At 40.1% G+C, this 15,016-nt stretch overlaps 1 protein-coding gene across 7 annotated transcripts in view; it reads left to right on the forward strand.

Moving 5' to 3' along the window:
* The window catches only part of ZBTB16 (zinc finger and BTB domain containing 16), a 146,957-nt gene extending 138,051 nt beyond the window's left edge, over positions 1-8,906 (forward strand). For 6 of the 7 annotated variants that reach the window (XM_056544362.1, XM_056544360.1, XM_056544366.1 and 3 more), the window contains exons 6-7: positions 831-998; positions 2,077-8,906. In XM_056544362.1, the coding sequence (XP_056400337.1) occupies positions 831-998; positions 2,077-2,306 (398 nt within the window). In that variant the 3' untranslated portion in view covers positions 2,307-8,906. Of the gene's footprint in view, positions 1-830; positions 999-2,076 lie in introns of those variants that run through there. The other variant, XM_056544367.1, reaches the window with a different exon arrangement.
* Positions 8,907-15,016: the final 6,110 nt, after the last annotated feature.

The following is a 15,016-nucleotide window of genomic DNA, read 5'->3' on the forward strand; positions in this document are numbered from 1 at the left end:
GTCATTTTTACCGAAATAGGCACTGCGTAGAAACGGAAGCCCCCAAAAGTTAGTTTTTCTTCGATTTTGTCGCACAATGATTTTTTTTTTCCGTGTCGCCGTGAATATTTGGGTAAAATGACTGTCACTGCAAAGTAGAATTGGTGATGCAAAAAATAAGCCATAATATGGATTTTTTGGTGGAAAATTGAAAGGGTTATGATTTTTAAAAGGTAAGGAGGAAAAAACGAAAGTGCAAAAACTGAAAAACCCTGAGTCCTTAAGGGGTTAACATTGGTAGTCTCTATATATACAATGGTTGCCATGGGACTTGACCAAGAGTCATCAGCTCAGTCCTTAGTGGCTTCTGTCTGCCCCACCGGCAATGATTGAGAGGGGTCTACCTGTTCCGATATAAGCAGAGGTTAGTGGGTTAGGGGGAAAGCCTCCAGGAAAAACCCAGTGACTCGTGGACTGCATGAAAGTGGTGGCAGATTCTCTTTAATGTTATACCTACATAGCTGGTATAAAAAAAAAAAAAAAGAAATATATATATAATATAATATAATATATATATATATATATATATATATATATATATATATATATATATATATATAATAAATATATATATATATATATATATATATATATATATATATATATATTATAATATAATATATATATATATATATATATATATATATATATATATATAATATAATATATAATAAAGACTATAGAAAATGTGATGTGAGCAGAGCCAAATCTTGTGAAAATTACTTCAGCTATAGATAGAATTTCATTGGAATATCCTTTTGTTCACTATGCAAATGTATCTTATATTTTAGGTGACCACCCATATGAGTGTGAATTTTGTGGAAGCTGTTTCCGGGATGAAAGTACACTGAAGGGTCACAAGCGAATCCACACGGGAGAAAAACCTTATGAGTGTAATGGGTGTGGAAAGAAGTTCAGTCTAAAGCACCAACTGGAAACACATTACAGAGTTCATACAGGTAAGTTTCTACACACTTCTTACACTCGGCTATATAGAACCCATGCAGCCATTTTATAAGTAAACTAGTATGTTCAGTATTATGCTTGATAAAGCACCTTCTGGTACAGCATCAAGTAATTATTTAGAGAGAGATGAATAGAAAACCAAAACTGAGAAACTGAGTCACTAATGCCTAAGAATAAAATATGTATTATTACATTACTTATTACATGTAAACAGGAAAATGTCAGATAAAAAAAAGTTATTAAAAAGAGGATCAGCTTACAAACAGGTGACAACACCAGGGCCCACTCACTGGTACAAAATGCATAAACCAATAATGCCATTACATAACACTGAGGGACAAGTACAAAAAGTTGGTTGGATAGCAACAAGAAATACAGTGGTCCCTCATATTAATCGGTTACAAGACCACCATTGTATGTTGAAACCATTGTATGTTGAGACCATAACTCTATGGAAACCTAGTAATTGGTTCTGAAACCACCAAAATGTCATCCAAAAATTGGAAAACGTGAGGGTTAAAGAAAAATAAGTAGATGGCTAATACAGAAGCTGTAAATCTGTCTATGTAGAGGACAGGAGCTTCTTGAGGGATCACTGTACAACTGAGCGCACATTTCAGACACCGCTGTGCTATCCCCTGCTACTGTCCGTACTCAGATTACTTTATGAATGGGGGGCCATTTAAACATTGATTTTTCAGAGAAGGGGGTAGATTCCCTTAATACAATATATCTTGATTATTAAAACCACTTATGTTTTGTAAATATTAATAAATAAAAAAACAATACTGAAGGTTACACAGCTGGATATGACTCGACATTAGATGAAGCAGGACCAATCAAATGCTTTTTATAAAATAATCTCAGTTGTCCTATAAAATTGGTAATCTCTGGGAGGATACCCATCCATATGGACATCATTGGTTTCGGAAGCCCTGGTCTCTCATGTTGGATGGACATTAATTCCAATGGTGTTATGTTAGCATTTACACTTTAATTGGCTCTTGATAAAATTCTTGTGATACATTTTTTGTTTGTCACTTCAACCTATACCATATTTCATTTTCATAGGTGAAAAACCATTTGAGTGCAAATTATGCCACCAGCGCTCACGAGATTATTCTGCCATGATTAAACATCTCCGAACCCACAATGGAGCCTCTCCTTACCAGTGTACCATATGCCTGGAATACTGTCCCAGCCTATCTGCCATGCAGAAGCACATGAAGAGCCACAAACCTGAGGACATCCCTGCTGACTGGAGAATTGAAAAGACCTACTTGTACTTGTGCTATGTTTAATGGGAAAAGTCAAAACATTTGTAAGGGAGGTGATTTTGAATGTGTTATTGGGAAGACCGAGCAATACAAACCTCTAGAAAAAATGATCCACTTAAGAGCAAAAAAATCAAACACATCCATCCTTTTTTGGCTTATATTTGTGGAAGGCAAAATCCTTTTTTCTTCGAGACCTGCCAATCGTGTTTTTTCCCTCCTAATTTCTGAGTTCTACCGGATTGCATATCCAATTGCTGATCTAGAAGAATGATCTTTGAATGTTACAGATTTTTTTTTCTTCCAAAATTGGATAAAAAATTAAAAGAAAAATGTAAGAGTGAAATACTTTTCACTTGCCGGAGCAGTTCTGTACTGGACCATAGCACATTTTTGGATTTCCAAAAATGTTCTATGTTGAAACAATAGAATTTACACTTAAGAAAAAGTTGTAGGTTTATTTCACTGAACATTTCATCATCTTGATACAAGATTAGATTTGACCTTATGATCTAGATTCTTTTCAGATGAGAATAGTGACCAAACCAGATGAACTGGATTGTATAAAAAATATTGTGCTCTAGTATGGAGCATAAACTGTAATACCACTTGGTATTCACCTGTTTTTGTAGCACTGAAGGAGGTTGAAGCCTCATATTTAAGTTTGTCCTGAATCCACTTAGTTCAGTTTTGGACATCTAGTTGGTATGTTTCATTAGTTCCCGATCTTCCTTCAATCCATCCACCATTTCTTAACAGTAACAAAAACTTAGTAACTTGCTGTAATGGCTAGGAAGATTTTTGAAGCTGAGCACTTTGGAAAGTACTTAATCTTCATAACGCAATGGGCAATTCCATTGCTTGGAAGCAACTGGTAATTCTGGCAACAAGAATTAATGAAACAAAACAAAAAGTTGGGCGACGTTACAATATTCACTTAAATGACGTATGGTCTGAGAGATCTGTTGCTTTTAAATGGATACTTACAAGACCAAACCTTTCGACATTAGAGCCACTATTGTAAATGGATGTGTTTGGTTCATTTGTACGTTTCCCATTTCTCCATAACAAAAGCAAACAAACCGAATTTCCAACATCCTCTTGTGACTCTGCCGTTCTATTTTCAGAGGCCAATTAAATAATAGGCGCTGCTTCTATGTACATATTCTAATTGTTTCATTTTGTTATGTTTAGCACATTGTACTTGAATATTTTTTTTTTTATTTTTTTTATCGACCTCATGTTTAGTGATGCCTAACTTGAGGCATTTTTTTTTTTTTTTTTTTGACACATTGTAGGAGAAACGTGCCAAAATGAGAATGGGCAGGATGACAGTGTGTCATTTCTTTTGAACTGTTTTTGTTTTGTACCAAATATGGTATTAAATTTAGGGTTGACTTGGCCCTTTTGCATTGCGCTTGGGCTTTTGTTTTTTTGTTTTTTCTTCATGAAAGCTACCTCTTAACCTGTTGCTGGAAGAGATACCTACAGCACATTTCAAAACAATGCGTTTAGGTCCCTCTTGCATTGGATAGGTTAATTATGTAAATTTTTTTTCTATGCTGTTCCATGTTAATCTTATTTTACGCTTAATGAAATTATGTTCATCTCATCCTTTTTGTTTTTGCTCTTTTGTTTTGTGATTTAAGCTGCATTTATATAAATATAAGAGGTGTAGGGGATTATTTTGTAGGTAGCCTTACTTGGAAAAATGGGGAATAACAGAGGAAAAATATTGACCTTTTACTACAAAGAGGGCCAAACATTTTGGCCCCTAGGTTGTAAAAAGGGGTTAGGATACTGCTGTTGTCTTCTGCCATTTTATTTTAAAAGTTGGATGGTTAAAATGGCTCCCCGCGTTAGAGACTTTATATTGTAGCTCTCGTAAATAGGGGAAGGGTGACTGAAGGATCTGTGGTTTAAACTTGAATTTGTGAATAGAAGTTTAGATGTTTTTTGTTTGTTTTTTTTATAATCATAATGTGAAGGTGATGAAAGTATTAACTCTGTTGGCAGATATAAATATATATTTTTCACAGTATGTATTATTGCTGACTCGTGTTCAAAAGATGTTAGCCGGCCAAAATATCCAAGGCAGAAATGTAAAGTGTTTTATGAATTTCCTCACCAGACACAGGAAACGGGATTATAAAAAGTTGTTGTTCCACAAGAACAAACATATAAACTTTTTTTTTCCCCCTATCCCTTTCCTAAGCGGTATGCTCTGAATTTTTCCTCCTCAAAATCAAACTTCACAAAAACATGGAATATTGTTAGAGGAAGGGCAAATATACACAGAGTTATGATATTTTTGTAATATTTGTTAGTCTTTTTGTCAGTTTTGGGCCTACATATTCTGTATATCTATATATATATTTTTTTTGTAATGTGAATCAGACTCTGTGTGTATGTATGTGTGCGTATGTATACATGCGTGGTCAAGCTGTACCCTGCGTGTTATATTGTATTGAAAGTCATACAGTATTGTGCTTATTCAGAAACTCTGCTTCTAGCTGGCATTGGAATGTAACATACAGTTTTCCGTACAGGACCCTGACAAATATTTATCATAGCTGACAATGTTTTTTATTTTATTTTTTTGGGCCTCCCTACTTATGGCCACGTTTCCAAAAACTGTTTGTGGCACAGTCATATATTTTTATTTTTTTTAAATCAGGAACCAGATGTAACATGCCATAATGGAAAGCTTTATATTTCCTACCCTCTTATGCTAATTTTTGAGTAAGACCCTGGCATATAAAAAGAAAAATTATTAACCTCTCTGCAACTTGGAGGTTTGTAAACAAGTCCTTAAATTACTGTTTTGTCTTTTGTTGAACTTTAGATAATTTTGTATCTCATCTACCGTTATGCCGTTTGAGATGGTTTTTGAAATTCACTTGCAGAACAATTGGCTTTTTTTTCCAAAACATTTTTTGTATCTTCAAAAAAAATTTTAAGAGAATTAAAGTATTTCCAAAAATGTGAAAAATTCCTCATTTAATTTTACTTTAATAACAACTAATGCAAGATATGTGCAGCAAAAGCAAAAATATACTGTTAAACGTTTCTCCAAGCATAACTTTAATACCTTTTTAATACCATTGGACAAAATTAGAGATGTGTTGTAAGCGCGGCCACTGTTCAGAAGTCAGTCATTCCCATAGCATTAAAAGATGCATTTGGTTCTTGCATCTTAGAACACATCACTTTTTGGAGTCAGATGAGCGTTTTCTGTCTGTTTTTATAATGCCAGCTGTATTGTCAGAGAAGGCTTCTTTCATTCTTTGTGCCTAAACATTTTTTTTTTTGTTTTTTTTGTTTTTATAAAAGTAAAAAAAAAAAAAAAAAATTGCAGGAAAACTGTGTCCAGCTACCAAACCTATGTATTAATTAAAAAAAAATCTGCTGCAGTTTATCACAATTGTTCTGACTGTAACAGAACAGCATGTTTTGGATGGGACAACTGGAGTGGCGTTGTGAGGTTTTTCAAATTCCAATAAAGATTTTTTTGTCCCAGCCAGTGTATTTACAAACAAAAAACAAAAACTGCATTGCACTTTGGCATTTCATCCATTATTTTTTTTAATTTTCAGCGACTTGCCTTCTAATGAAAAGTGCATTTAAATTGGGTCAACAGCTGAGTAACTGTTTGAGAAGCTGGAGGCAAAAAAAGGAGTACAAAAAATAAAAAAAATAGACTGACATTTTAGGAAAACAAAAAACAAGGAAAACAAAAAACATTATTGTAAAAAAAAACACATTGAACATGCGCACACAAGTATATTACAACATTTTCCTACAATATCGAAAGACGTGATATTTTAAACATTCACTTCTGTCCTCTGTTGTAGACTTTTTTTTTTTTTTTTTTTTTATAATTTGAGGTTAGTGCAGTACACAGAAAGGAAATAAGCTTATAAACAGGAAATATATCAAAGTACCTCTGACTCTCATGTAACCACAAGGATTGCTAAAGTCATGCTTTTGTTATATCATAACCACTTGGTCATGAGCACAAGCCCTCATACCTGGTCAAAAGAATATCGGGAATATTTCTTGACCTGTGCTTTCATAAACTCAAAAGTCCTTCTCCTCCATACAGCCACTCCTGATGCAGATTCCAAAGCAGTCAGTCTGTTCTTATGTTCTTGTTGTACCTCTCATGTTGTGTTTTGCATGTACTTTTGTAAGAGGCCTGGATAAACAGCAAAACTATCTGTGTGTGATATATGAAATTACATATGTAGCATTACGGACCAACAGCCCTGAGGGGACCTTGAAAAGTGTGGCTTTTTTTTTTTTTTTTTTTTTTACCTTCCCCAATTTTTGTAACATTTTATTCTGTTTTTTTTTTCTGTATTTTTTTTTCTGCTAGCCTACATATAACAGCACAAGTGCCAGTTGCAAAAGCTGTCAAAAATAATAAAGAATCAAGAAATTATAAATTATAATGCTAATAATATTAAATAAAATGGAATATAGTGTTTATGAATGGATATTAACCATTTTTTTTGCTGGTGGGTTTAGCATTTTGGCAGATCCTCAAGCATCAAAGTGGTTAAATGTTAAGTCTACCTCAGCACCCTTTGCCTAAGTTTATTGGGTGCCCACTGGTTATGTTGCCTAAAATACTTTATTTTCTTTCTCTTCTTCTTTTTATTTTTTTTATTATTTTATGTCTCACTCCCTTTTTATGTTTAGTTTATGTATATTTTTATTTTTTACCAAAACAGAGGCTCATATAAGGTGATAAATAGAAGTTAAAGGAAACCTCACAGCCAGTTCCCCCGCACTAAACCAAGTACACCTTCACCTGATGTCAATTTCCCTTTAAAGCCTGATTTAAAGTTGCTGTATAGTAACCTCACATATGGCTTAGCTGGTGGTATAGCATAAATTGGATCTTCAAATGTTTGCTTTCATTAGACCTAGCAACGCCAATATGGTGTTAGTTGCTGGGAGTTATTGCAATATTGTTATACATGCATCAACATATTTTTTTTTTATTATTACTTTTATTAACTATAAATGCCCAACCCATCTGGTCTTAAGTGATATAACCCTTTGCTTTCCTATGTTAACCATTAATCCATGCTTGGCTGTTTTGACTGTGTTAGCTGAACTTTGTAGAGGTGGCCTTTACCAGATGAGATGAGTGGGCTGCGATAGTGGTGGTGGGGGGGGGGGGGGTAGAACCACAACTCTGTCCAATAGGTCTGAAGGATCTTATCAGCAGTATAGGAACTACCACATGCTGACACTTGTATGCTGCCTTGACACCAATACACAACTCAATTAAAACAGTCCTATAGCACTGTGGATCCATCATCATCTACACTCATCAGTGGGGAGTATATACATTTCATTATAGAGCAACTATGCATTTGTATTTGAACAATTTAGTTTTTTCCCCCTCATTGACATAAGTATACAAAAAAAAAAACCTCTCCTACCTCAGTCCTCTGGAGCTCTCACTGTGGCATAATCGTGTACCCTGCAGCTTCTCTCCCCTCACAGCAGTAAGGGCCCGCTCAGCCAATCACAATTGGGCAGGACACTGCAGCAGAATGATTGAGTGGGCCTTCACTGCTGTGTCTGAAGTAGCAAAAGCTGCAGAGGACCACATGAACCCCCAGTGGGAGCTTCAGAGCACTGAGGTAAGTAGATGTGTTTTATTTTTTATTAAATTTTTTATTTTCATGACAACCCCTAGTGCCGGATAACCCCTTAAAGTTAATGTAATATTTCAATTTCAAACATTCACACATATCGATCGGGTCTTATTATTTAACAAAAATTAAAACTGCACTATGGTTAAAAGGTATTTAAGGCTAGGTAGACATGGCAGAAATTGTGCGGAATGTCTGCCCGGAAAACACTCTGCTTGTTCTTCAGGCACTAGGACTGCTTTGAAATTCTGCCATGTGAACATGGCCTTAAGGTTCTAAAGAATCAACTTTTACCATTTGAGTGGAAACTTTAGAATCAAGGAAACCCAAGAATAGATCATTCAGCCATCATTTTGGGGATCATAAATTTTTTTTTTTCAATATAGCCTTTTCATAGGATATCCAAAGTGTGTTAAATATGACATACTTTAGGGTAACACTTTATTCCTGTGTGAAACATTTTATATACCTTATTGAGCTTCTGCTTTTGTAAATTTGTGTTGCTTTTGTTAACCTGTTTGCCAAATGTTTTTCTTTATTGTTTTGCTGAGCAGACGCCGTAATCTCCAGAGGGCATAGCTACATTACTGACTCTTTCCCTCTCCGTGCCACTTTCTCTATCCATTCTGTGTAGACAAGTATCTCTTTGTAACTACAGTGTGTCTCTCCTTTGTTTTTCTGCTTTGTTTTTTTTTTTTCCCCTTTTGGCGGAGAAAAAAAAATTTGAATAAAATGCTGCAGGATTTTTTTTTCTCTCTACATTGTCACTAAGTGAAGTTTGTGCCTTGTATAGCAAAGAAAATATTTTTTACATCCTACTAACAGTAAATAAATTTTTTTGTAGTGAACATTTTTTGTATTTTTATTTATAAGTCTCATAAAAAAAACAAAAAATAGCAAATGTTTGGTTGTATACCTTAAATCTGCAGTTAGAATAAAGTTAATTCCATTGTCATATTGGTCATTTTGATTTTGTCTTCTTTATGCCGAAAGATTAGTCGCTTCGTTTATGACTGACATGATGACTGGTATAAACACTATATTTTAGGGGTGTGTGGCTTCACAGGCTTTACTTTCAGGCTAAATTAACACAGTGTAATTTCCATGTGGCATTCCGACAGAAATTCCGACATAATTTAATGCCTATTATTGATTTTAATGGAATTCCAGAATTGCGATAATTCTGTCTTGCGAAAAATCTCCAACCAGCACAAGCAAATGCCATTGTATAATATCCCATGGTATAAGGAGGAGACTTCTGGAAAGTGATCAGTGTACAGCATTACAAGGAAAGATGACATCAGTAGCTAGAGAAGACAATAGAAGATCAGCCTCCCCTGTAGAATGGCCTATGCAAAGGTTACAAAGCATGTTTACAAACGTGTTCTATACAGAAATTGGGCCTAGAGATGTTCATTGTGTCATTGTGTATGAGGCTTGATGTAAAGCTGTTAAAAACAGCTCAGGCAAGATTACTGCCCCCATAATGTACAAAACTAAATATTACAATCAGAAAATATAAACAGTCGAGAAAGAAGAATGTTATAGGATATGGCTTTAATCAGTGAAAAAAATAAGTTAGGCGATACTTTCATTAGAAGATATTTTCGGATGTAACTTAAAGGGGTACTCCAGAGGAAAGAAATGTCTTTAAATCAACTGGTGCCAGAAAGATAAACATATCTGTAAAATCACTTCCATTAAAAATCTTAATCCTTCCAGTACATATCAGCTGCTGTATGCTCCAGAGGAAGTTGTGTAGTTCTCTCCTCCAGTCTGACCACAGTGCCCTCTGCTGCCACCTCTCTCGGTGTCAGGAATTGTCCGAAACATTAGAAAATCCCCATAGCAAACCTCTCCTACTCTGGACAGTTACTGACACGGACAGAGGTGTCAGCAGAGAGCACTGTGGTCAGACTGAAAGGAACTGCACAACTTTCTCTAGAAGAAGTATTCTGTTTTATTATTATCATTATATATAATTTTATTTTACACCTATATATTGCACACTCACCTAATGAACACAACAGTTCCTGTGAACTAAAGGATGACATCCTCACATACCAGATCACCACCTACTAGCTCCCAGACACTCTCCCAGATCTGTGCGATCCTTCTATCTCTATAGGATCAGGGCAACATGGTGGCTCAGTAGGTAGCACTGTTGTCTTGGCGCTAAGGTCCAAGGTTCAGGTCCCACCAAGAACATCTGCAAAAAAGCTTGTGTGGGTTTCCTGCCGATACTCTGGTTTTCTCTCACACTCCAAAAACCTACTGATTCCTTCCTCACTCTGCTACACACAGCCCAGAGCAGTTCAGTATGAGACGAGCTATGGATGGCTAAGGCAGCACCCCCCCCCCCCTCCGCACTCCAGAATGCATTTTCTGATTTTGGACTTCTGCCAGGCCAGGAGGAGTCCAAAGTCTGTGCAAGAGATGGGGGGGAGGGAGGGGGATATAATGTGCTCAGGACAAATAGGTAGGGAGACGCACGAAACATAGAAAACCTTTTTTTATTTTTTTTTTAAGTGTAGTGTTTTTAGGGTACATTCACATGGGCAGGGGTTTACAGTGAGTTTCCTGCTGGGAGTTTGAGCTGCAGCGGAAAATTTGCTGCATCTCAAACTTGCACCAAGAAACTCACTATAAACCCTTGCCCCTGTGAATATTCCCTGTACATTCACATGGGGGGGGGGGGACTACAACTCCCAGCATGCCTTTTGGCTGTCCCTGCGTGTTGGGGGTTGTAGTTTTGCAACCAGTGTGCCTCCAGCTGTTGCAAACCTACAACTCCCAGTATGTAGGGTCTATAAGTTCATGCTGGGAGTTGTGGTTTGCAACAGCTGGAGGCACACTGGTTGTGAAACACTGAGTTAGGTAACAAACTCAGTGTTTTGCAACCAGTGTGCCTTCAGCTGTTGCAAAAGCTACACACCTCAGCATTCACGGACAGCCAAAAAGCATGCTGGGACTTGTAGTTATGCAACAGCTGGAGGCATACTACTAAAACTCCCAGCATGCCCTTTGGCTGCCCATGCATGCAGGGGGTTGTAGTTATGTAACAGCCGGAGGCACACTGGTTGCAAAACACTGGGAGTTTGTTACTTAACTCAGTGTTTCCCAACCTGTGTGCCTCCAACTGTTGCAAAACTACAACTCTCAGCATGTACGGATTATCAGTGCATGCTGGGAGTTGTAGTTTGCAACAGCTGGAGGCATACTGGTTGCAAAACACTGAGTAAGGTAACAAACTCTTTGTTTCACAACAAGTGTGCCTTCAGCTGTTGCAAAACTACAACTCTCAACATGCACTAACAGCCGAAGGGCATTCTGGGACTTGTAGTTATGCAACAGCTGGAGGCACAGCACTGCAACTCCCAGCATGCCCTTTGGTGTTCCATGAATGTTGTGGGTTGTATTTATGCAACAGCTGGAGGCACACTTTTTCATAGAAAAAATGTGCCTCCAGCTGTTGCATAGCTACAACCCCCAGCATGCACAAACTACCAAAGGGCATGCTGGGAGTTGTAGTTGTGCCTTATGTTGGATAACACTCGTAGTGTACTATTTTGTACCTGTTAATCTGTCAAGGGCCTACATACTGTGAAAGTTAAGGCAAAAGTACTCACTGGCTGGTGTTGTACTCAGATACTTTTTTAAGTGTACTATAGAGCATTTTTCTGTCCTCCTAAGTGCATACTACATACCTACATCTAAGTAATGTACTATTTTGTACCTGTTAATCTGTCAAGGGCCTAGATACGAGGAAAGGCCAGCCAAAAGTTCACACCTGCTGCTGTTCTAGACAAATACTGTTTTAAGGGTAGTGAAGCGTATTGTACTCCTCTCATATACGCACTAAGTATGTCAGGCAGACAAGTGCCGGACGTGCACAGGGGAGTGGCAGAGGCCTAAATCCTTCAGGCAGAGGTCGCAGCAGACTAGGGGCGAGTGGCAGCAGGAGTCGCAGCGAGAGACCTGAGCTCCTGTTATCAGCTAGCGGTCGTGTCTCGACCAGCAACCCATCTGCCATAGTCGATTGGTTAATATGGTCATCCACTTCATCACAAGCGACATCTGATACTCCCATTCAACAGTCGGTGGGTTCCTCAGACACAACCCTCAGATGGCATGGCCTGGGAGCAGTCCCTGTCCTCCCGTTTTCCCTGTCTTAATAGAGAACAGTCAGCAGCTACTGCCTAGCCTAGAAGAGGAGACGTCTGCCGCTTCCTCCACTAGGCGGGCAAGTAGTGATGAGGAGAGTGACGTGGGAGGCGGTGTTGCCAGGGTTCAGGGTCCTGAAGCAGACACTGTTGAGGAACCTGAGGAGGACATCAGTGACGTGCAGACACTTGTTGATGATGATGAAGACGATCGCAATTAGGAGCCGGGTGCAGAAGGGGCTTCATCATCATCATCAGGAGAAGAGAGTTGCAGGTTGCCCGTGAGGCAGCAGCTGAGCCAGCAAGGCGGTAGCATGGTTGGCAGTCAGCATGGTGGTAGAAGTGGAAATTCTGGAGCCAAATGTGCCTGGGGGAGACCACCTGCTTCACGGCAGCCTACCTTCCCGGGAGGTAGTGGAACAGGGGTTCCTGGAGATGGTGGCAGTAGCAGTCAATTAGCGCGGACTGTTGGTGGGAAAATCAGCTACTTGGTGGTGTGGCAGTTTTTCATCAAGCATCTGGAGGAGGTTTACATAGCAAGATATGCCGGCAGAAGGTGAAGCGTGGCCAGGGTCCCAATGTTGGCACCACGGCCCTGTGTCAACATATGCTTCGCCACCATAAAGTAGCCTGGGAGAACCGTGGCTCTGATGTAGTGGTCCAGCCTGCTGCATCAACCAGTGGCACGCCACACCCTCATTCAGCCAGCCAAGACTCCACCACCTCAGCCGAAGGGAGCTGTGTGTCAAACTCTCCTTCTGTCACTCCAGATGCTCCTGCTCGTCCCACTTTTAGTCAGCCATTCCGCCAACAATCCATCCGCGAAGCCATGCCCAAGGGACAACAGTATGCGCCCACTCATCCAACTTTTTTTTTTTTTGACAGCCAAGGTACGCGCTCTCAAATCACCCGAGTGCAAGTGTTTACACAAAAAAAATGTGCACGAGTATGCAGTCTATCGCAAGCCCTTCTCCAAAAGGAGAGAGGCCCCCCAACAAACCAAACCCTTTGCCTCCGGGCCAAAAGGCACCTGCAAGGTTCCAGGTACAATATCCCCTTTCACCGAAGCTACTCAGGGACCAAAAGTGTTCCCGGTGGAAAACTAGGCATTAACCAGGTTGTCACCAAGGAACCAATAAAATTCGTTTGGCAACCTGCCAAAGCAAGGACGCCACGGGGTATAGCAGGGAGGTGAGGAACCTGATGGCCACACACACCTCCCCTTGAGCGGCAGGAGGGACACCTAGAAGGGTTACCACACCCTACCAAATTCTAGTGGAACAAACAGAACACAAAAAAGGGGACACAGTGACAAAAATAATAAATAAGTGGATGTGCGCAGTGTGTAATACTGCCCGGACATCCGACCGGATCTATAAAAATTCCCCGATCCTAGCCGGAAGGCCGGGATACTAAGGGTAAGTGCATGCTTCGTGCTTTCCTTCAAGTGGGGTTGCCAATCCCAAGTGAATTCCGGCACCCTGGGGTCACCACTCCCATTGCACCTGTGCACCTCGGCCTTCACTCTACCCGGGCCTTAAGGCCAGATCCAGCAGGGAACAGGTCTCATCGGGGACAACTGCTGTGCTATACAGCCATCCTTGGTACACCTGTCCTACCCTTCTGCACCACGGGAGGTTTCTGTCCTCCCTGAGCTCGCCTTAGGACATCCTGCCATGGTGGTTTTCCACACCGCCAACTAATAGGAAAGGTACTACACTTGATCTTAGCCAAAACGCTGCGAAGCGACCACTCATCCAACGGCGCAGAAGTTGAATGTGCTCGTGTCTAAGTTGTCGGTGCTGCGGTCCCTTCCTTTTCAAGTGGTTGCCTCTGCACCTTTCAGAGGACTGATGGCTTGTGCCGAGTTGAGGTGGAGAGTGCCAAGCCGTCATTTCTTTCCGAAAGAAGGCAGTACCAGCCCTACACAATTTTGTCGGTAGCGCCGACGTCTGGACCTGTAACTATGATCAGGGCACGGCAGTGTCACGCTGTTCTAGACATGGTTTGCCTTGCCGAAAAGAGTCACACGGGGGAGGAACTGCTAAAAGTAATTTGTAAAGAAATCAGAACATGGCTTACTCCACGAAAACTGGAAATGGGAACCATGGTGACTGACAACGGGAAGAACATCTTGCATGTGCTGCGACTGGGAAGGCTGAGCCATGCGCCCAGCATGGCACACGTGTTCAATCTGGTTGTCAAGCACTTCCTGAAGTCTTCACCCCATTTGCAAGACATCCTAACAATGGGAAGGAAACTGTGCATGCACTTCATCCACTCGTACACAAAGCAAAGCACACCGTCCTTGAGCTGCAGTGTCAGAAAGGTATCCCACAACATTGTCTGATTTGTGACGTTGCCACACGTTGGAATTCCACCCTCCATATGTTGGACCGAACAGAGAAAAGCCATCACTGATTTCTTGATGATCCAAGCGGATAGGGGTACTCCCCTGTGTAACTTCAATGTGAACCAGTGGCAGCTCATATGTGACACCTGCGGTTTGCTCAGGCCACATTATTAGTAAGTCGCCAGGATTACGGGATGAATAACGCCTTTCCACTGCTTCATTTCCTACAACAAGTGTTGGAAACGATGGTTGGTCAGGGCAATGGAGATGTTGTGCCTACATCTCATGGCCACATGAGCCCTGTGGGGGCTGAACTGGAGGAGGAGGATGAGGGGCACAGTGGAGCACAGTTTAGGTTTCATGAGATGGGCAGTTTTTCTAGTCATCTGACAGGAGTGGAGGAGCAGGAGCAGCCAGAGGAGCTAGAGGGTTATGAGGAAGGCGAGACAGAGGAGCCAGACCAGACACACCGTGGCAGTATGCAGTGGAGATGGAGGCAGGGAGTCCCTCCGAGTCACTTGCACAAATGGCACGATGCATGCTCAGTTG

This window comes from Hyla sarda, chromosome 10, assembly GCF_029499605.1.
Source record: "Hyla sarda isolate aHylSar1 chromosome 10, aHylSar1.hap1, whole genome shotgun sequence".
Classification (NCBI taxonomy): domain Eukaryota; kingdom Metazoa; phylum Chordata; class Amphibia; order Anura; family Hylidae; genus Hyla; species Hyla sarda.